The 21,328-nt window shown below is 42.4% G+C and overlaps 2 protein-coding genes across 3 annotated transcripts in view; one reads left to right on the forward strand and one right to left on the reverse strand.

The window, feature by feature from the left end:
- Positions 1 to 131: 131 nt before the first annotated feature.
- On the reverse strand, positions 132 to 15,959 carry LOC110978512 (DEP domain-containing protein 1A-like). The gene is made up of 10 exons (XM_022233569.2): positions 15,769 to 15,959; positions 13,239 to 13,516; positions 11,720 to 12,001; positions 10,949 to 11,127; positions 10,244 to 10,384; positions 6,774 to 8,288; positions 5,635 to 5,804; positions 4,693 to 4,869; positions 4,158 to 4,343; positions 132 to 3,875 (listed from the first exon to the last, which is right to left on the reverse strand). The coding sequence occupies exons 1-10, from the start codon at positions 15,814 to 15,816 to the stop codon at positions 3,732 to 3,734; spliced, it is 3,120 nt and encodes a 1,039-aa protein (XP_022089261.2). The 5' UTR covers positions 15,817 to 15,959; the 3' UTR covers positions 132 to 3,731.
- A 101-nt stretch (positions 15,960 to 16,060) lies between these two features.
- The window catches only part of osbpl9 (oxysterol binding protein like 9), a 28,641-nt gene continuing 23,373 nt past the window's right edge, over positions 16,061 to 21,328 (forward strand). For both annotated transcript variants that reach the window (XM_022233508.2, XM_022233509.2), the window contains exons 1-2: positions 16,061 to 16,241; positions 19,916 to 19,966. In XM_022233508.2, the coding sequence (XP_022089200.2) occupies positions 16,116 to 16,241; positions 19,916 to 19,966 (177 nt within the window). In that variant the 5' untranslated portion in view covers positions 16,061 to 16,115. The remainder of the gene's footprint in view (positions 16,242 to 19,915; positions 19,967 to 21,328) is intronic.

Here is a 21,328-nt window from a genome sequence, read left to right on the forward strand (position 1 = left end):
TTGCATTTAGCATTCCCTTTGAAAAACGCTTTTTGCCGAGGTCACACAAATTAAGGTATTTTATGAATGTAAAGTCACTGATGCAGTACAGAAATGAAAAGTGGTAAAGCCCGTTGCAAAAAATACTCCAACACACAAAAGCACTTTCTCAGTACGATGAAGCTGTAAACTTTTAACAATCACTGCCAACAACTTTATTTTCTTGTTGATTTACACCAACTAAAACTTTTGGAGCCATGGTTGTTGTAAATAAACAACTCAAACGAGAGTTGCTGTATGGTGGATGTTATCTTTATCCTTTGCGTGTTTACGGTTTGCTTGGTGAAAGAAGGTTGCTGGCTCCACCTTGATACCCGATGTAAAACACTTTGCTCAAAGAAACAATCAAAAGTGTGACCCATAAGGCCCATAACAACAGAAGGGGACCTAGATCCTAAAAATAGAACGTGGAAATGACCACAAACATCAGTGACCAAATATTTAAATAATTTAAGGAAAAATGAAAGCAATATCAGAGACCAGTGAAATCTCCAGTCATAAATTTATGTATTTCCCAGAAACTATTGAGGATATGCCATTTATTACTGAAATTTTGAAGCAAGGCCCGATTGCCAGTTTCCTGACTAAAAGTTCCGTTTAAAACAAATGCATTTTCTACATTTACAATAATCAAAATCACATGCACGTTGAACTGTTTTAGCATCTCCACCTTGCTATTAAAAGTGGTTTAAAAAACCGATATATCGTCCTGACAAAAGTAAAATACCTGTACATAAAAGATTATGTGTATACCTGATAGCCATGATGAACAATATTAAAAAAGGTAAAAAATATCTCATTAGTCATTACTGTGTTTTACATTTACTGAGGTATTACACGAATGAAAAGTTAAAGCCTGGGTAAAATCCTACCAAGTAGCTCACAGCTTTACAGTCAGAAATGTTTGCAAGAGTTCTAGTCAATGTTACTGTCTAGGACCTACATGCGCTAAGAATGTAAAGAGGGGACAATAGAAATGATATATTTTCTAATTCTGAGCAAAAACCACAAACAGCCCACAGTTCTAAAAAGTACATGTAACCCCAAAACATCTTTATAGTTCTGTTTGACAAAACAGGCGGTTGGCTCAAATCCTCCTCACGTGTGAAATCCATGAACTAACACACAGGTACATGTACTGACACATGCAAACGAGCTCTTACTTTTTTCTTAATAATATTTCTGTTGCTTTAACATAAAAGAATAAGACTGGCTGTTCACATAAAAAAACACCAACAAAACCCCAAATTGTGTTAACCCTAACTCCCCAGATTGATTTACTAGGAACCATACCCATTCACACAAATTCCAACACCATATGGTAAACTGTGCACATAAACTGTTGGACTCTGTTTATTTTGGGTATGCCTGAACCCATGTTAAAGCACAAGCAGTTTAGGGGTACAGTACCCAGCGCCACAAATTCACACACTTTACAAGTGTTCAGTTCTGTGTGGTTAGGGAAGGTTAGGGTTAATAAACTAGTATGTGGCCAACTGTTCCCAAGTAATTCTATGACATACATGTACATTGTATTTGGATAGTAATGCTGAACAAAATGCTTAACCATCAGCTGCAAAAAAAAACTTGATGGCAAATGTTTTATAACAAGAGCAACAGCATTCTAAATTTTGAAATGGCTGGGTCAGGACAATATGTATTCTGAAAGGATTGATAGTCTGTAAACAAAGTTTCCTGGTGGACACTGACGATGAAAACAAGAAAAATACTGTGGATAATAGTCTATGATAAACAACGATATTAACTGACACCAATGAAAATCATTTTCAACTAAGAAAACATTCACCAAAATACATGTAGGTACCGTACTTGTACAGGTTCACGCTTCAGCCATTCCATGAGAAAAAAAAAAAACCAGAACACTCTTTATGACCTGTACTTTATTTCTCCCCTTGTGAAAGGAAGAGCTCATGTTGTGTTATATACATGATTTACACAAACAATAGCAAAAATAAACGTCTAAACTAATTCCATACATGTGCATGCTTTTCATTTACTCTACAGCAGCTACAAGTCTATCGACTCTCCTTAAAAAATGATAACACGTGAGTTAAATAAATACATGTATTATATTCACATACATATTTGAAAGCTGCCCAGATGTGAATGGTGATAAGTACCGGTAAAACCGTATGGAAAAATTGAGTGGAATTAAACAGGTGAAGTTAAAATTAGATGAGAGATGAAACAAGCACGCTGGCAACTAAGACAATGAGAGATCATGTTGGAAACCTCTCCACCGTCCACTGCTGTTCAACCACTGTGCATTATTTCTGATACTGCAACATAATAATATCCATCATTGTTTGCTAATTTTGAATTTTTAAAAATTTTTACTGGCTAAAACATCTGAGTTGAAAGTCCAAAATGTATTTTTTTAAAAATGCAAAAACTAACCCAAAGTTAAAAGAGCACACTTAACCTTTTGGTCACTGTGTTCTTACCATCTCCAGTAGGCTTAGATTCAACTTTTAATCCTAAGAAGAGTCACATCTGCTAATGCTTCCAAGAACCACATTCTGGTTCTTCCAGGAACCATCCCTGGATCTTAGATCTGATTGAGACTGGTACCCTCTTTTTCCCCAAAACAGCCGCAAGGCTGTTGGTCCATGTTGGAACCACATGGCTCCTTTAATTCTGGGGGTTCCCTCGTTTTCACAAAACCATTTTCACTACACCAATGACAAATTCTAAGCATATTAGTTTTTACAATGTATACAACTTCCCAACATGCAAAGCTTGAAATGTGATAAAAATAACACTTGATGTGGCTTGATTTCATTAAAATTGACTATTGGCAAGAATTAAATAAAAAGGAAATCCTCTAAAATGGCGCCCAATCTGCAAACTACAAGTATAAAAACAAATCCTGTTCATCTTGTTCTGAAAACCTCATCACAATAAAAAACACCTTACAAAAAAATCAAACAAACACCTCTGATTTTATCCCAAAACAAGTCTCAAGTTGCCAAGTACAATCTAAAGCACAGGGTGTTTAACACTCAAATTGATATGCTGTAAAGACTCCAAGTGGTGATTACCCCAATTTGGCTAAATGCCTTTCTAATGTGACACATGGAAGTGGGTCATATTATAAATCTGGGGTCCAAAATTGGGACGTTTTTGGTGTCCCTGTTACACCCGACCTATGGAAATTGACATCAAAATATCACTGAAACTGACTTTCAGCTGCATTTATTTGTTTGGAAGGTATTTTGCATGAATTGATCACTCTTAGAAAGTAAAGATTGTGTTCCAAAACTTCTTTGTTCTTTGCTGGATGTGACAGGGGCACACAAAAAATGGACCCCAAATTTATAGAATGACCCAAGAGTCAGCATGTACCTGTATGTAAGTGGGTAGTCTAGAAATATGCTGCTTTGTAGGATCTGGAGCAAGTTTTATCATTTTGCTCATTCAGAGCAATTTGTACAAAATTGGTTTTCCTAAAGAGCATGTTCCTGGCCAATACAATTTTAGATGCTTGCGATTAAAAATTACACTCAAAGTGAATCTTTTCTGCAGTATTACTAATTCTTCAAAACTAAGCCCTCTGGACTACCTTGAACTTTGATCTGTGGACTAAGAACACGTACTGACAGACTGTGATGAGATGTCCATTTCATTAGGTCTGCTAATGTACCTTGACTACCAGGAAGCAGCTGAGCTGATCACCTGAGGGACTTGAGCTTGGTGAAGGACTTACGGACGTTGGTCATAGGCTGCTTGATCTTGGGCTTCTCAGGGAACAGCTCAGCCTCGCTAGCCGTGGTGGGCAGCCGCCGGGCGTAGATGTCGGGGTAGGTCTTCTGGAACTGAGAAAGAGAGCAGGGTTTGATCAATCTGAACTCTTTGGGCAGTTTTGCTGGGAACATTCCTGGATTTTCACAAAGTCTACATTGTGCAGGAAACTAATGGCACATATACTGTCCAGCTTTCGAGGGGTATAAAAAATTTACCTGGGAGCGCGAACACGAACTTGTTTTGCATAATAATTGCATTTTGAATATTAATTTACAGGTATTTTTCTTTCTCCATGACAATGAAACGTATTTTGAATTGGTACAATTTTTTTGCCTGGGTGAATGACTGCTCACCTGTTTGAGTTTTTTTTTCTTTTCTTTGGCCGGCATGTTCTGGTCGCGGATGATGACCTCTAAGAGGTCGGCTACGGCCTGCTGCGAGTTGCTCAACTTCTGCGCCTCGTACTCCTGCAGGCTCAGCTTCTTGCAGTAGGAGGGCGCTGCAGGGTTCTGGGTCTCCGTTGCTGTCACGTACTTTATCTGGGAAAAGAAGATCAAGACAAGAACACTGAGATTGTGTGGTACAAAAATTCAAACGAGCAACACAGTTACATGTAGACTAAAGTTTCGCTTCATGTAAAGCAAGCCCATGAGGATAAAGGAGCTTTTTCAAAACGACAACATGAAACTCTCTTGCTGAACGGTGTGATAAAAAAAATGCCTGGTTGAGAGTTTGTAAAAGGAGTGATTGGTTGCAAAGTTAACATAAACTGAACCCTAAAACAAACTTTGGTGATATAACATCACGACCACCAAAACCTAAGAAAACCAGAGAAATCTAATATCCCACACAAAATGATGTGAAAAAACAACAGGTTTAAAATCTCACCTGGCCCCGTTGAAGGTACACAAGCCTGTCCTGGATGTCTGCCTTCAGCTCCCCAGGCTGGGAGAAGACGTTGCCGTGGTTATCCATCAAGTACTCAACGATGCGGGAGGCTAGAGTCTCGTCGTAGTCAATCTCCTCCTGGGAGCACAAGATGGCTCGGCTGAATGTCTCCAGGACCTGAGATTTACATGTGGTCAAGCATAACAAGACAAACAGACAACAGTCAAGATAACGTGAGAGAAATGTCCCAAGGAGCAAGTGATGAAGCTTGGGACCACTTATCTGACAAAAAAGCAGCTCACTAAAGAAGCCTCGGGCCAAGTTTCTAGACCTACAAATTGTTCAACACAGTCCAGTGGTGAGGATGGGGAAAACCCACAACACGTCAAGCAGAGAGGCGTTAACAGGGTACTGTGACCTTTGCAAGGCTTTCAACAGCTGTGGGTAACCGGTCATGAAATCTCTCCCCAAATGGGCATGGTTATGGAAATCTTGCACTTGGTTTTGTCCACAGTGGTTGAACTATCAAACAAACCATACGGGGAAACTGACTAGGAGCTGGTAAATCTACAATGAGGGGGCTGAAAAATCCTAAAAAAATCACATCCCGTGGGCTAAGCTACATCTATGAAGAGTATTTAACAGCAAAAGCCGGGTTACCAGGTGCAGGGGTGAGATGACCAGTGATAAAAATAGCTGAAAACAGCTGAAACAAAGGCATAAAAAAAGCTCAAGTGTGAAAATCTCCTATGTACGCAGTCAGTGAGGAAATAAAAGCTGAGAAATCTCACCCCTGCAGGTGGAATGCTGTGTGGGGGCAAAATGACTAGTGGCCTGCATCTGCCCAAAGTGGCTTAAAACATTGCAAGGTAAATTTTCTGGCTTAGAAGCCATGCAAAATTGTGTCCGGGCATTGTTGATTTGGGCAGGGGGCCCACTTACAAGCTGCCTGGTCGTCTTGCGACTGCTCAAAACCAGATCGGGATTGGCCTCCATCCGGGTCATGAGCTTGAGGAGGAGGTGGAGCTTGCGTCTGTTGACAGGGGGCAGGAGGAGACAGCACAGCCTTAGGGCCTCTTCCGTGTAGGACTTGTCATCGCTCAGGTACAGGCCTAAGATGGACAGACAAAGAGCGAGAGAGAGAGGACTTGGCATCAAAAGCACAACTTCCACACAAAAGATTCATAGGGAGATGCAGTAATTATTCCACACAGTGTCAAATGGATCTTATATGCGAGAGTTTCAAGTTGAGTGATGTCTTCAATCAGGATACCCTTGGGGGACTTTTCCGACAAAAGTCTGATGATGACTGGAGCACAAAAGTCAAAGAGCTTGTCTTGGTTAAGGTAGGGGTCTTCTATATAAACTTAGAGAGCGTTACATATGCATGGTACATGTATACCCATGAATCAAAATACATGTAGTTCAGTGGTTAATTGTGTAGTCAAATTTGGAAACTGATCTGATGGGATATGACAAAGATTAACCAACACAAACCAAGAAAAATAAACTCCTTCCAAAAACAAACAAACATAAAAGCACACCAAATAAAACAAACTAAAGCACTACCCATGCAAACCAAATGAAACATAAATCAAGCCCAACAAATCAAACAACTAATAAAAACAAGCAATGACCAAGCTGAGAAACCAGGACACCAAGCCATAACCCAAAATCAACAATCAAACCACCCTCTACAAACATACTCCAAACCACTCAAACCCCAAACACACACATACACGTACACGTATATTAGAAAAATATACGCACAAAGAATTCCCTACACTTGAAACAAAGATGCTACACAATTAACACAAATATATTTGAAACAAGCAATTTATCAATTTTGTTTTTTAGTAGAATATAAACAATGGAAAATCATTTATGTATCAGTAAGTATTAGAATGGAGACCCAACATGCAGATTGTTATTCACACTTGAAAAAACCCACGACGTGTTACTGTACATGTACATTGTACACGTATCTAACCTTTTATATACATGTAAGTTATTTCAGTCTTGCTAGATATAAAAAGAGAAACACAGAGAAAGCAATGACATGTTAGGCAAGTCAACCTTACTTGTTGTGCTGTCACTTCTCTTCATCTTCTTGCTCCCCGCCGAACTTTGACCATTGACCGTTGGCCTCATATCTGTGGCACTGGAACTGCGTAGTCTGTTGACCTGAGGGCAAGAGTCTGGTGTGTGGCTGGCACTGTTGTCACGCGAGCTGGTGATGTCGGAGTATGAGAGGGTTGCACGCAGGGGTGGGGGGTAAGGCGGGCTGATTCTCTCCTCCTGTTTGTCACCGATGCTGGTGACCTCAGTGGGCTTTGGTGGGGTAACTCTGTCGGGATTGGGAAGAGGGTATGAAGGATTCCGGGTCTCTTGGTTGGGCAAATTGGGTGTGGAGCCTCTGAGTTGATGACCGAGCGAGATGGGTTGTCTTGGGCCATCGGATTCACCGCTGCCACCCTTCTTCTTGAAGATTCTCTGGATCAGCTCACTTGCCGAGCCGAACTTCTTGGAGACAAACAAGTTGCGAGTGTTGGTTTCTTTTGTGGGGCATTCCATCGGGTCAGCCTTTATGGCATTTCTGATGTCGTTCACGGAGCCAAACCCCCGTTTGCTGTTGGTTGCTTGCTCCGGATGCAACAGTTGGAATCCGTAGTTTAGGTCTTTCATGCTACTGCTGGCTGCAGTAGAAGAGTTTGTCTGATTGGATGCAAAACCTGTCCAGGGTCTGTGCATGCCATGTGGGGCCCTACCACTTTTCTCGTTGATTATGATTTGTGAGGTAAACTTCCTGGACTTGCCCACTAGGCCTGGAAACTCCTGCTGGTGTTGTTCAGGGATGTGGAGATTTGATGCCGATGGGAACTTTGGAGTCTGCTGTTGGACTGGAGCAGAAAGTGGTCTGTATCGTTGCTGCGGCTGTTGATGAATAGATTTATCATTCTCCCTGGTGGTTTCTTGATTGTGCTGCTGACGGAGCTCAATTCTTCTCGGTGCTGGTCTGGTATGAGATTCTCTACCCGTCCTCAGGGCTGTATCCTGGTTAACGCTGTGACAACCTGTTGTGGGCTCTGATCTACAGCGCCTCATCCCTTGAGTAGGTCGATGGTGACCGCCATCTGAGTTGGGCCTGGTGAAACCTGCGACTGACATGCTCGAGGATCGTTTCACACCACCATTGCCCCAGTTTGAATGTGGGGAACGAGTTGTATGGAGGGCATGACCATTACTCTCTGAGGAACCACGCCCACTACCTGACTGCATGTGGGATACAGGGCCACTGGGAGGTATCCCTCTAACATCCCCAATCCATCTTCTTCCATCCATCAACTTCAGCCTCTTTGACATGTCATCTTCCTGGGACCATACCGGAACCTTTCCATCCGAGATGCCTCCGGTTCCAAACTTCCGTTCTGGTGCACCTGCCAACTCGGGTGAGTAACCAAACAAGCCTGCTGAAGTCATGTTGAGCATCAGGTTCTCGACGGATTCAAAGGAGGCCAACCCGTGAATGGTCTGAGGAGGGGTGGGTGGAGACTCCGCCCCTGGATAAAGACCCCTGTCTCTGCGCTCAGCAGTTACTGTTAACAGTAGGGTGAGATGGTGGAGAGGGAGTTAGCAACAGGGTCAATTTTAGCATGACTGGGGAAAATTAAAAAGCTTAGGATAGAGGCAGTGGTAGATAATAAGTTTTTAATGGTAGATGATAAGAAATGATGGAAAAGAAAGTGGACACAATCTCAATTCTGAGGTAAAATGGCACATTAGAGCGAACACACCATGCAGTTAGATCGTAATATACAGGCAGGAATAAAAAAGATAAACAAAATATTTGATCTACAATTTTGGGCCGGGAAGTTAAATTTGATTCTGCTACATGTGTTAAAAAATCTACTCAAAGATGAGATATTATCATGTTCATCTGTAATCTGGTAATATCAACTCTTTAAATATACAGTAGGAAAGTAACAAGCCTTGTATCAAAGTAATACAGATTAAGGTAGAGGGTCTGCGGATACACCATGTGGTAAATATCTCTTTTGAGTATGTCTGGTTCTGAAAAGAACAGGTTACTGGACGTTTCGGACAGGGAGTGCTTTGTCCTTCTTCAGGACTGATGCAATCCAACTGCGCTGCTGCTGGGAATTTGAATCCAAGCTATCAGGGTAATGGGGCGTGAAGGCGGGAACTGTTCTGAGACCGGCACCTCCATCACCACTCCTTTCACCACCCCAAAATCAAGAACTCAGTCAACACCACCCTCGTACACCGGGCATACAACGTGTGACCAGCGCAACCTGAACAACGAGCTCCACCACATCTCCACGGCACTCCAGCGGAACGGATTCAAGAAGAACCAAGTCAAGACCCAGCAACCTACATCACGCCCCGACCGATGGGTCTCCTCTACCCTAGGTCAACCCCACACACACAATAGTTCAGTCACCCTCCCATACATAGGTCCCACTTCCCACCAAATCCGGCGCATCCTCTAGAGACGGGGCACCAGAGTGTTCCACACGGCTCCCAGCAAGATCAGAAACCTCCTGCAATCACACAAGGACAAACAAGACCCCAAGTCTAGACCCGATGTCTACAAGATCCCCGGTGAATGCGGTCAAGTGTAGATCGGAGAGACAGGCAGGGATCTAACCACTAGACTCAACAAACACTGAGCACATGGATGACGGGGAGACTATGAGAAGTCATCCACTGTTAAACACTCACATGAAACAGACCATGCTATCAATGGCATAGAGCCCATCTCAATGCCAGCATTGAACAATGGCACCCCCGAGGTATCCGCGAGGCCATTGAAATCTTCAAGAACAAGACGGTCCCCCAAGACATCGGCTACAACATTAGTGACATTTGGCACCCCCTCCTGTCCAACGGGTCCCCTATACCAACAGACTCCCAACCTTCGGTGCCAGATGGGTCCCCTATACCCGGCACTCTCTCCAGCACCCCAACACCAACTGACGTGCGCCAGAAAGCAGCCACAGCAGCTCACAGAACAGTTCCCGCCTTCACGCCCCAGTACCCTGATAGCTTGGATCCCAATTCCCACGCCTCACGGATCACCCACAGCATAAAAGCAGCAGCACAGTTGGATCGTATCAGTCCTGAAGACGGACAGAGCACTCACTGTCCGCAACGCCGAGTAACAGGTTCTTTTTAGAACTACACACACTCATAACCTTCAAGAGCTACTAAATACAGATTAACAGTATCTTTCACTGAATCATTCAAACAGTAAATATTTCAATGGAACATTGTCTTGCCTTTTGTTTAATATTGGTATGTACTGCCTAAAAATTGATGCTGGGGGTTTTAAACATAAATCTACACGTAGATGAGTGATCTGTGAACCCAATCTGTATCTCTGCCACCCCAACTACATGTACCAAACAAAGTTTACAACCCAATTTATCTTGGCGTTATTGTGCAATCCATGACAAGTACTGGAGATTTGGAGCTATTTATTGAAAAGATATGTTCGCAGGTGCATGCTGCTTTCAGTATAGCTACTCACCAAATGACTCAATGACAATGTCATAGAGGTGATGTGTCAGCAGGGGCTGGGTTAGACCCAGGAAGTAGGAGCTGACCGTCTTGAAGACGTCTCTCTCAAAGCCCGGGTAGTTTGGGAGTCCAGAATCAGGACCATTGGGCCCTAAGATTGGAGGGGATGCAAACAGAGGTGACTATGGGGTTTGGAAAGACTTCAAGAAATAAAACATCAAGGAACGGGCATAAACTCAGTGTGATCATTGCGAGATTTTAGCCAGACAGTCTAACGTTTCAAGCACTAACTTCACTCTGGTCCTGACTCTAACAAGATCCACATGTGAAGGCATCTCAAGTTTTCCAAGTAAATGAAGCCAAAGTGTCAAGTCTTTTCACTCAGGTTCATAAGCGATCATTTGACAATTCTTGAGCTTGAAATGAAGCTAAACAGAGAGGAAACCATTATTTTGAAAAAAATGGCCCACAGTAGATCTACTGGATGTTACTGTCTTTCAGGCTGTGGCTTGACATTACTCATGAGCCCATGATAATGGCTGCAGCCATTACCCATAGGGTTGTTTGTAATTTTTAAGCCTCAGCCAAGTAATTCGGACACGGCCTGATTGTACTGTTCAAGCTGGTCCATTTGTGGCATCACAACTTCCTGTGGTTGATTCTGTGGGAATTCTACGGGGATTTTCGACAAACTCTGAGGAACAAGGGAGCTTACAGTTGGCCAGGCACTTCATCGCCGACAGCACCCAGCTGGGCAGGTCATCCTGGTCCTTGGGCACCAACACCACACCGTTCTTGCTGACGTGGGTGCAGCTGTGGATGATGTGCTTGGGGTTGATCAGGCTGGTGTCCAGGAGGCCCTCCAAGGAAGTCAGCCACAGCAGCCTCTGTAACCTGCAGGTGGGCGAATTTGACCGTGGCTGAGGAAAATCTCTTCTACTTTGATTTGTTCCACAATGTAGGCCAAGTTTTGCATCTTTTGAGTGAAGCATGCATTATGCCTGCATTGTCTAACAGTGCACAATAAGTTAACCGTAGGTTAGGTGAAACAAAATATTCGACAAGATGAAGCATTTAATAAAACCCTTTGGCTAAATTCAGCAGACTGTCCGTCATTCAGACCCAAACAAAGAAATGTACCTACATGTATCTGGCACATCTCAACCAAAAACCAAACAGTTCAGTGCTGTGAAGTAACTTTTTCCCAGTAGTAATATGGAAAACTCAGCATGTTCCCCTGTGAGCACCCACCATTTTTTAATTGGGAACCCATGTTCCTCGGCCCAAGAACAGGTGATCACCTATGAGAAACATTTACATGTGTATACATGTACACTTGGTACCTCAGGAACAGTCTGTTTGACCAAACAACATGACATGGACATTGATCCTAACAGTAATTTGGTGTGCTCTGAATGGAAACACTATCAAAAGGCTCGTGGCTAAGCAGTTAAGACCACTTCCCCATAAGATCTTTGGTCCTTACCGATTGAGAGTGGTACTTTTCCAGACGTCTTCCCTCTGTGATGTTGACAGCGGTCTCTGGACTAGACGGCACTGTGGCACTCCCCCGTCAGCCCTGTCCCCCTTCCCCTGCCGGGCAGACTCCTTGTCTGAGTCCTGGATGCTGAATGCCGGGTTGTCGTAGGACAGTGTCCTGCCCACAACAGGCTGTGAGCTGATGGTCTTCAGTGGGGTCCTCGTCCGGAGGTTGGAACGGCTGTTGAGTGCAGATCGGAGCTTTTTGATTGGAGAGACGGGCACAAATCTGTTGAATGAAGTTCAAATAAGAAGGGAAAAAGCATGTAATGTTAATGTTTGACAGCACCGAAATACGAGTACCATAGATGTGTAGATTAATCCAAGGGAATGCCATAACTATGGTGGTACCACCTGAAGCTTGACACACGTGTATATTTGGCCGGTACAGTCCCCTCCTGGTCAGAGATGCATGTACATGTAATGTGCACATACAGTACAGGTACATACATGTACGTACAACAGTGCACCTGTCCACAAGCACTGTGCCATCACAATTGTCGGGCATGCAACTTGGACTTTGACCAAAAAAATGGAGGAAATTCCAATCCAATCTTTACAAGACTTTGTACATGTCGTGTTTCTCCATTTTCAATGGCATGAGTGGTGAAGTGAAAAACGAGGAAATCAGCTAATCCAATGCCTGAACAATGCCGTCTAATTCTGGTTGCCAAATTACGCTACAACCAGGCTCAATTTGAAATTGCATGCTCCCTGTGTTGAGTAACATTGGAGTAAATTAAACAGAAATTTACAATCTGATGCAACTATTTTGAAGCAAAAGGTCAGATTTCAGTACCCATTTTGACACAGAATTAGGTTTACCCTTTTGCTCAGTAAAATCCGTTCTGGGTGAATCATGCTTATTTGGACTAGGTTAATGCCTATTTTTTTCTTTCAAATGGGTGACAAGATGACAGTTCAAGGCAGATATTGATGTTCTTCATATTACATATATATTTTTCCTATTAAGTACAACACATGTGAATTGCCTAAGAGAAGTCTGGCACAGTGTGACACAATCCAACAGGATGAATATCCCAAGACTCAGAGTTCCAGCCTGGCAGTCACTGCAGGATCCAATAGCAGCACTGCTTAATGAGACTGTGGATTTACCGGTACATGTACATGTATACTGTAGGTTTTCAGTCCCAAGCAATTTGGGGGGTTTTGCTCCTGAAGAATGTTCCTCTGCCCAGAGTTTTCCTCCTACTTCTAAGACTAGTTCCGCTCCTTGTCTCCTCTCTACAGGCTTTCTGCAGCTTCTTCAGGCTTGCGAGCTACATGTACGAGTACAGGTGCATTGTACAAGGAATCCTTTTTTGTTGTTTGAAATGATCAACAAAAAATGCCCAGGGCTACAAAGGTCACCAGGACCTGTCCACTTGCTGCACCTCGTTGCAATCAGAATGGTTAATCGGTTATTGTACATGTACACCTACATGTATGTACATGCCAGCACTCACTTGTACAGGTCACCGTTGTCCTCAAACTTGCCCGGGCTGCCCTTAGCCGACCCCTTGACCCCCTGTATGACCTTACTGTGAAGAAACTTCTCGAGCAGCGAGATGGTCTGTGCCCTGCTAACCCAGGGACCAAATCTGTCGCAATTCTGCAGGTACTCATGCAGCCAGTCTATGGCCTCAGTGGACGTGAAGCAGTTGTCATGGTAACGTCCGCGCAGTCCTCGGCGATGACGCTTGAGGGGCATTCCCGAACGAAACTCCTGAATGATCATATTCCACTATTGGTAAAAAACAGAGAAGGAAATAAATGTACATTTCACACTGATGCCGGCACATGTTTATTCAAACTTTAACCATTTTTAACACAGTTTTAACACTAAATTCTGAATAATCGCTTGGTGAGCCCACCTCTGATAATAAACGTTACAATTTATTTACATTTTGAGAAGTCAATAATCCATGTACACTGTACATGGGCAATGTCGACAAGTTACACATTTTTCCTTTTCCTAAAGAGTGTTGAATCAGTAGCACAATGAAAACAAGAATACAAGATTCCAATCCCCCCAACTCTGAAAATGGTCCAGCTGATACACGGAGGTTGATAGCAGTGTGAAGATCTGATATTTTTGAAATTAATAAATCATGAATTCCATATACAGACCCCACAAATTGTTCCCAGCAGTGACCTACATGTATTGGTCATCTGAAAGCAATAAAATGTATTAAAAAGTCCAACTGAAAAGTGGAAACATTGAGGTATTCCCTTAACACACTCAGAATTTTTCAGATCAGTTTCATGGGATTTGTGCTCAGGGTATCAAGCGGCATATTCGTACATGTACGGTACATGGAGTTTATTCCTCTATAAACTATGTGTAGGCATCATACAAAAACCCACAGCATCACGACCTCATGAACAGTAACAGTCCTGACAGTCACTCAGTGTTTGAAGGCATGTACATGTACAGGTGCTGGACACAGGGTGCTTACATGTACACGTACGTACAGGAAAAAATGAGCGAAGGCACTGTTCATTTGGGATCTCATTTTCTTAACAGGCAATTGTGACCGCTGGTGATTAAAATGAGTCTTTTTCCACATGCTGTAGTGATGGCAGTGCCTCTATTTAATTGCACTTACCAAAGTTTTGAAATTTATAGTGATAGTGAAGCCAGCATTTAAGTCACTGAAACACATATAACAGATTCTCATGAGAACAAAATGTTTAAGCTTTTCAGTAAAATCCACTGTCATTCTTGTGTACAGAATATTTTACTTTGCACAAACAAGGTACACTCACTACACGTACATTGTACCTGTACCTGGCTATGGCTATATGAGGTTGATCATGCAGGGTGACGGAATATTCTGCAGTCGACCTCTCTAGATTCTATTTAATTTCTGATTTCAAAATTTTTGAAATTTTAAGCAAAGCCAGTATTCAATTCACTGAAATACATGTAAGGCATGAATAATGGAAATGTGAACTTTCAGCTTTTAGTAAAAATCCACACTCATTTCTGTGTGCAAAAAAAATTTAAAAAATTAGGGGTGTGAGTGGTCACTTAAAATTAAAGCTTAAAACAGCTAGCAAAAAGCTGAAATGTAAAAAGTTCCCATTGGCCTACTGACAATTTTGTACAGACCAGGTGAACAAAAAAGCTGACATTCCGGGTCAACAGCTACACAAATATGACAAAAAAGCTGAAATTAGATAAAAAGCTGAATTCCACACCCCTGAAAATTATCTCAAAACATCTCAAAATATCCCTGCTTTACATCAATATTTCTTTGCTTTGCAGCATCCGACGGAATCCAAACTTAGCAAAATGTTTCTTAATCTTGACATCCTTTCCCAGATCACTTAAAAAAGAAACAGAACTCAATAGAAGAGATAAACATAATCACCGCGGTGGATGACAAATACAGGAATAAGATAATCGATGACTCGCGGTGTCGTGTTGCTGGTAGCGACGTTTCGGCTGCTGGTGCTGCTAGCCTTTATCAGTTGCCTGATGAAGGCTAGCAGCACCAGCAGCCGAAATGTCACTACCAGCAACACGACACCGCGAGTCATCGATTATCTTTTTCCTGTATAAGAAACAGAACTGATAGAAAAAAAAAAACTGGAAAAATTTATAAGCCTCTCTATCAAACATGCCAAATAGGCCTAGCTATGCATGCTATAGCGCTAGGGCCTAGGCCTACATTATTATTAGGCCCTATGTATGTGCCTGTTGCAGGTAAAATGTAGCAAGCGAAAAGAACTTGGGTCATGGACGACCGACGGCACCAGTCCCCAAGTTGGTGTGAAAAACTGTGAAGTTTGATGTTTCCTGGTGAAGGCTTCGCCGACCATATCATGATTCAGATTCAGACCAGTCCAGAAAAACTCCGTTCACATATCGCAACTGGTTAACAATAACACTGTGCACTACTGCCACCTGGCCACAAGTTGTGACCACAGCTAGATTGTCATGTTTGTAAAAGAAGCCTTTTTACAGCTTTGTATCTTGCTATATCTCACCAATTTTGTTGCCTTGAACGGCTCGCCACACAGACGAGGCTGTTCCATGCTGTGTAAACATGGACAGACGACCGAATCAATAATGCAGCCAAGTACTGAAGTAGTTGAAGTAGGCCTAGTGCATGAATGTCAGCCTACATTTGCGAAGCAAAATCCCAACAGAGAGCAGCCATCTTGATTAACGTTCAAAAACGCCGCTTGGGAAAGCACCTTTCTGATTGGCTGAAGCTTCTTGCCGAAAGCCGAAAAAAACTGATTGGCTTATTTCTACTTCACCTCTTGAGGGCGCCGTTCTTGATTACGCACAGGGCTAGGGCTAGGGCGTGCGTTGAAAGTAAAAAGCCAAAATGTCTGCTTTTTCTAGTAAAACTTCGATGGAAGGTCCACTAAGTAAGTGGACAAATGTCATGAAAGGATGGCAATATCGATGGTTCGTTTTAGATTACCAGACAGGGCTTCTGTCCTACTATGTGGTAAGTTAAAAACAGGTGAAGAGTCGGAATTGACGACCGATTTTCCGACAGTTATAACTTGCCCTGGTCTCAGCCAGCGTGCCATCGCTAAGTGCTGGTAGTATTAACATGATTAAAGCCAGGGCCTACCCCCAAAAACTGTGGGGTCCGACGTCCTCCCCGCTACCACGAACCTCACAGAAAATGAGCCTTTTTCGCCATAGGCTCTACGTGATGTTTAACAGGGCTCGAACAGAGATTTTATCGTAGTTGTATACCGATAGAAATGTTGCTCCATTTCCCATGTTTCCCCCAAGAGTAGGTGTTTGGTAGGTGTAGCTTACGGTGTCAGGTCAACTCGCCCCCTGACCGACTCGCCCCTTTCCAACTTGCCCCCTCGTAAACTCGCCCCCTGACCGACTCTCCTCTTACCAACTCGTCTCCTGGCCGACTCGCCCCCCTGACTGACTCGCCCCCTGACCAACTTGCCCCCTAGGAACGTCAAGCAAATATGGCCGGCCCAATGGTTCTAACCAACGACGCGACACGAACGACTCACAGACGGTGATGGATATTTGGACATCACCACTAATCACTTATCTATTCAAACGCTTCCTACGTCCACTGTCTGATTAGGTTATTTGTACATCCAACATACCCTCAGGAGCAACAACTTCGAACCATCCGTCCCATTAATATTTGGGTATGTGACTGTATCTTCTTGAAGTGACCCGATATCCAGTTAGTTGGTTAAAGTGTTCTTTTGCTAATTCACTCGACTGGGACCTCACTTATACTGCGAAAATTGATTTAGAATCTTGGATATACGCTTTTTGTGTGATGTATAAAGTCATAGTGGTACGTTGTACACTAATGTCAATTTTTAACGCCCCATTATTAATTTTTTTTTATTTGCGTAATTTTTATTCCTTTTTTGGAATTGAATATCTCTGAGAGTGCTCTTAATTTGTTTACAAGTAACGGGCACCAGATGACATGACTGTTTTTCCCTGACGTCATGACACCGACAGTGTATGCTGGGATATATATGTAATTCAATGTGGCCGATCAACAATGTGACCCTTGATGACTGTACTCGCCGAATAAATCAGTATTTTGTGTTAATTGTGAACTAATAGATGCATCCTGTGAAGTTATCGGAACCTGAAAGTGTGTAGCGACCGTTACACCCTTTGTCATAAATCATGTCTCCTTAACACTTCCGTAGGTTTGCGTCGCCGGGCATTATGCCTAATATGTACCATTTTTTTATCTGAAATAGTTCGCAAAGTTAATTAATATGGTAGGGTATTGGTGTTTTTGCACACGAAATCCCATAGACAATACACAGGAAACGCTGCGCCATGGCCCATACACACGATAATACTGAATTAGTTTTACCAATATAAAAAAAATATTGTTACCCCCAATTTCACACAAAGGGAATATCCACCAAGCTTTAAACAAACTCAACTTTGAGTGCCAGCTGCAAACCCCAGAACCTATTTTTAAGGGCAGCAATCACCGATTCCATCTCTGACTGATTTTTTTTTTTTAAAAATGGTGAATGGGCCGGCCATACGTGCTTGGCAAACTTAGGGGGCGAGTCGGTCAGGAGGCGAGTCGGTCAGGGGGCGAGTTGGTAAGGGGGCGAGTTGGCTAGGGGGCAAGTTGGTAAGGGGCGAGTCGGCTAGGGGGCAAGTCGGTCAGGGGGCGAGTTGGTAAGGGGTGAGCTGGTAAGGGGCAAGTCGGCCAGGGGGCGAGTTGACCTACAATCTAGCTTACATACCGTATCTTGTGACTATGTTGTGACCAACATGTGACCAAGAAAAAAATGGCCCAAATCATGCTGATTTTCAAAAAGTGTACACGTTCACATGTGTACTTACGAAGACAAGCCGTGACCAAATAGGTGACTATGGCTGCGATCGACACACAAGACATGGAAATTGGCTGCAGCTGCTTTCTGTGGGTGTGTATGTAATTTTTAGCGGCACTGGTTGAAATGGCAGTTGGTTGCGGCTTGCTGGAGGTCACAGTGACCAATCACAGGGCTCCTCATTATTTATGCTGGAATGCCAGGAACGAAAAGCAACAGCCGTTGGGTAACAGCACACATGAGCGCGCTGTTGCACCATGAACACTTTCTGTTGAGACTGCCTGTAGGGAGTTGTGGACAGGCTGCAATCTTTGTCCGTATCCACCAAAACTTTTTTACCCCAATCTTAGATGCAGCAGCAACTTAATTGTTATTACGTAAATTGGTGTCTGCGGAAGGAATAATAAACATGCTGGTATCGCAAATTTCATTTTCTTGGTTGACTCATTCTTTTAAAGATGTCTGAAACACTTGTTAAAAATGTCTGAGTTCTGAGTTCTAATTCCCCGAAAGTTATAACCGTCTCATTCAAGTCATTAGCCATGCGCTACATGAACTACATGTATGTCATTCAAAGTTAATGTTAGAAATTCTAAATATCCCTTGCAAAATTCTTTAGTTGTATAAGAAAAGCAAAAAAAAATTGAGACATTAATGCCAACGTAATTATTCACTATTTATTGTCCCGGAGGGGAGCACAGAAGCCCCTATTTTGACTCCAAAAAAAAGGGGACACTTTTACCTTTAAAATCTGTCTTGGACACCTTTGACTATTTCGGAAGTGACATGTGGGAACCCAGCAACAGATATCCAAGGGTAGGGTGACGTTAAGTATAAGTTTTAAAGAGATAGACGGTAAGTAATGACTGACACAGTGAAGGAAAATGTTCAAATTTAGGCCATAATTTAATTAGGAACTCACTGGCAATGCAAAACTCAAAATTTTTGATACCACGATAATAGAGTACCGCGATAGTATAGAAACCGAGTATACTACTAGTCTTCTACCCAGTCGCTGATGGATTTGTTATATTCCCTTCATGCTATACTGTAACATTTGAAAATGGTCACTTGTATTTTGGGTCAGTCCTTCCAACAAATGTGCACTCTTATTTGGTTTCCAAGCTGTTTTCTCCTTCACCGTGTTCACTTCCTTATAACATGGAGTCTAAAAAGAGAGTTTTGTGGCTGTTGGAAAAGCAAGTTAGAGATGTAATTACATGTACAATCCAACATTGTTATTGAAAGTTTTTTAGTCAACAGAAAAAGGTCTCATGATTGGCTGCTGAATTTACTCGCAACTTTAGAAGAAAACGTGTAGTAATGTATCGTTATCTATTATTCTTGAACAGCCGAGGTGCCAGTAACTATACATTTGGATTGTGTTGCTGTGATGACATACATACATGTACATGTAGTTCACATGCTGAATTAAAGCGAATGAGAAAAATACATGTACCCCACCCCCAAAAAGGACTGAATTTCATACAGCTGCCAAGAAAAAATACTGCTCTGGCAAAAAAAGTTTTGCTTCCTGTTTCCCTACCTATCCTTTCATGTGAATTAAGAATCAGAGCACTTTTGTCTTTTTTTAACCAAATTGAAGCTCAATTCAGCTGTTTGATGAATAGGCCCCTAGAATATTGAATGACTGGACTTGAATGGGATTCAAGTTGAGTCGTTCAAAAAATCCTGATTCTCAGCATTCTCTAGTGTTTCAACCCTTGCAGACTACACCCTGTACACTGTACATGAAACTGGCTGAAAACTCCCAATTTGTAATTCTGTGTGTTGTTTTGTTTGTTTTTCCTCCCAGTCAAAGGAGAAGATGATGAGAGGATCAAGAAGAGGCTGTGTGAGACTGAGGGTAATTATCGATGAAAAACAGTTTATTGTTTTTTTTAATATTAGAAATATACAGTGTATTTACTTATACCTTGCTCTGTAAGAGCTGATTGTTTGGTGGCCTTCTCATAGTCTCAAATTGCAAACAATGTTGTAAAGTGTCAAAAATGGCTTAATTCCTAAAAATGCGTAGTTTCTGTACCCTTTTCGTTGTGCCTGGAAGTAGGCACTAAATGTGGTTCTGCATTTCTGGTATGTTTTTCAATACCACTTTATGCTAGACCTTTCCCTGTTTTCAGTAAGTTGGAAAAGGACAACTTGGTCAAGATTGAATGCTTGTAGTGGTATCCCTGGTATGTGCAATGGTTTTAACCTTTTTTGAACAAAATTTTCGGTTGGGGAATCTCTTTTTGGTTTCCTTTTGAATGTTAGTGGTAAATTGCAGTACATGGTAAATTGGATTGCCAAAAAACCCTCAAAATTCATTAGCTGTTGAAACCATGCTGATTTTTTTAGAAACAGAAGGATAATAATTACTTCCATCAAGTAATTTATTCTGCTATCTGTCAGTAACAGAAGTTTTGGCTAAACCTGTCAATTTGGTATTAAATATTGTCTACACAAATAGTGAAGATAATTTGGAAGAGTTTTACTATCAGCGCTACTGTCAGCCCCTACCCCACGCCCCCCTTTCACCTGTTTCAGATCACTACCTTCGTTACACTCCAAATCTTTTGACACTTACATTTACTCTACATGTATCTGGACTTGTTCCCTTGTGGAGAATCCCATCAGTGCAGTTAAACCCTCTTTGGCTCAGACCTTCTTAGGATCCTTCCCTTTTGTCCTCCTGTGGCTGAGATCATTATACCAGGCAAGATATGCAACAGAGGGGTACCCCCCCCCTTACCTGTCCAATCCCTACACACACTCTAGACTATTGTTACCTAACACATCCCCCCCAGAAGTCTGTAAAGAATTCTTGAGATTCCGATCAAACAATGACCAACACAAAGGCAGGGGGGGTTCTCTCCATCCCATATCTTGCTTCAAATGGAGATCATGCCTCCCCTTTGTTCCCTCTCTGGGCTTTAAGCACATCCCCTAGGCTTTGTTATCTCTGCTCGAGGAACTAAACACTCTACATGTACTCTTATTTACTAGTAGTTTGCTGGCCACAAAAATGCAAGCTGTGCTCATACATGGACATGTGTATGTGAATTCACAGTACAGTATATTGCATGCCCAGCTGGGGTAGGTGCTGGACACTTGTAAATACAAGTAGATGAAGGCTCATGGCCGAGTTGAAAATTTGCCTTTTGTTTTATGCTGGTACATGTACATGTACATACGGTACATGTGCACAGTGGTGACTAGGAAAAAA

Source organism: Acanthaster planci, linkage group LG12 (genome assembly GCF_054643075.1).
Source record: "Acanthaster planci isolate LZ-2023a linkage group LG12, COTS_SCS, whole genome shotgun sequence".
In the NCBI taxonomy this organism is placed as follows: Eukaryota; Metazoa; Echinodermata; class Asteroidea; order Valvatida; family Acanthasteridae; genus Acanthaster; species Acanthaster planci.

Excerpts from the sequence above, each read along its gene's own strand:
- LOC110978512 (XM_022233569.2), bottom strand. The coding sequence starts at position 15,816 with ATGGAACAGCCTCGTCTGTGTGGCGAGCCGTTCAAGGCAACAAAATTG. Across the intron at positions 8,289-10,243 it reads CATTGTCATTGAGTCATTTG|TAACTGCTGAGCGCAGAGAC; the intron begins GTGAGTAGCTAT and ends TACTGTTAACAG. Across the intron at positions 5,805-6,773 it reads GAGAAGTGACAGCACAACAA|GCCTGTACCTGAGCGATGAC; the intron begins GTAAGGTTGACT and ends TGTCCATCTTAG.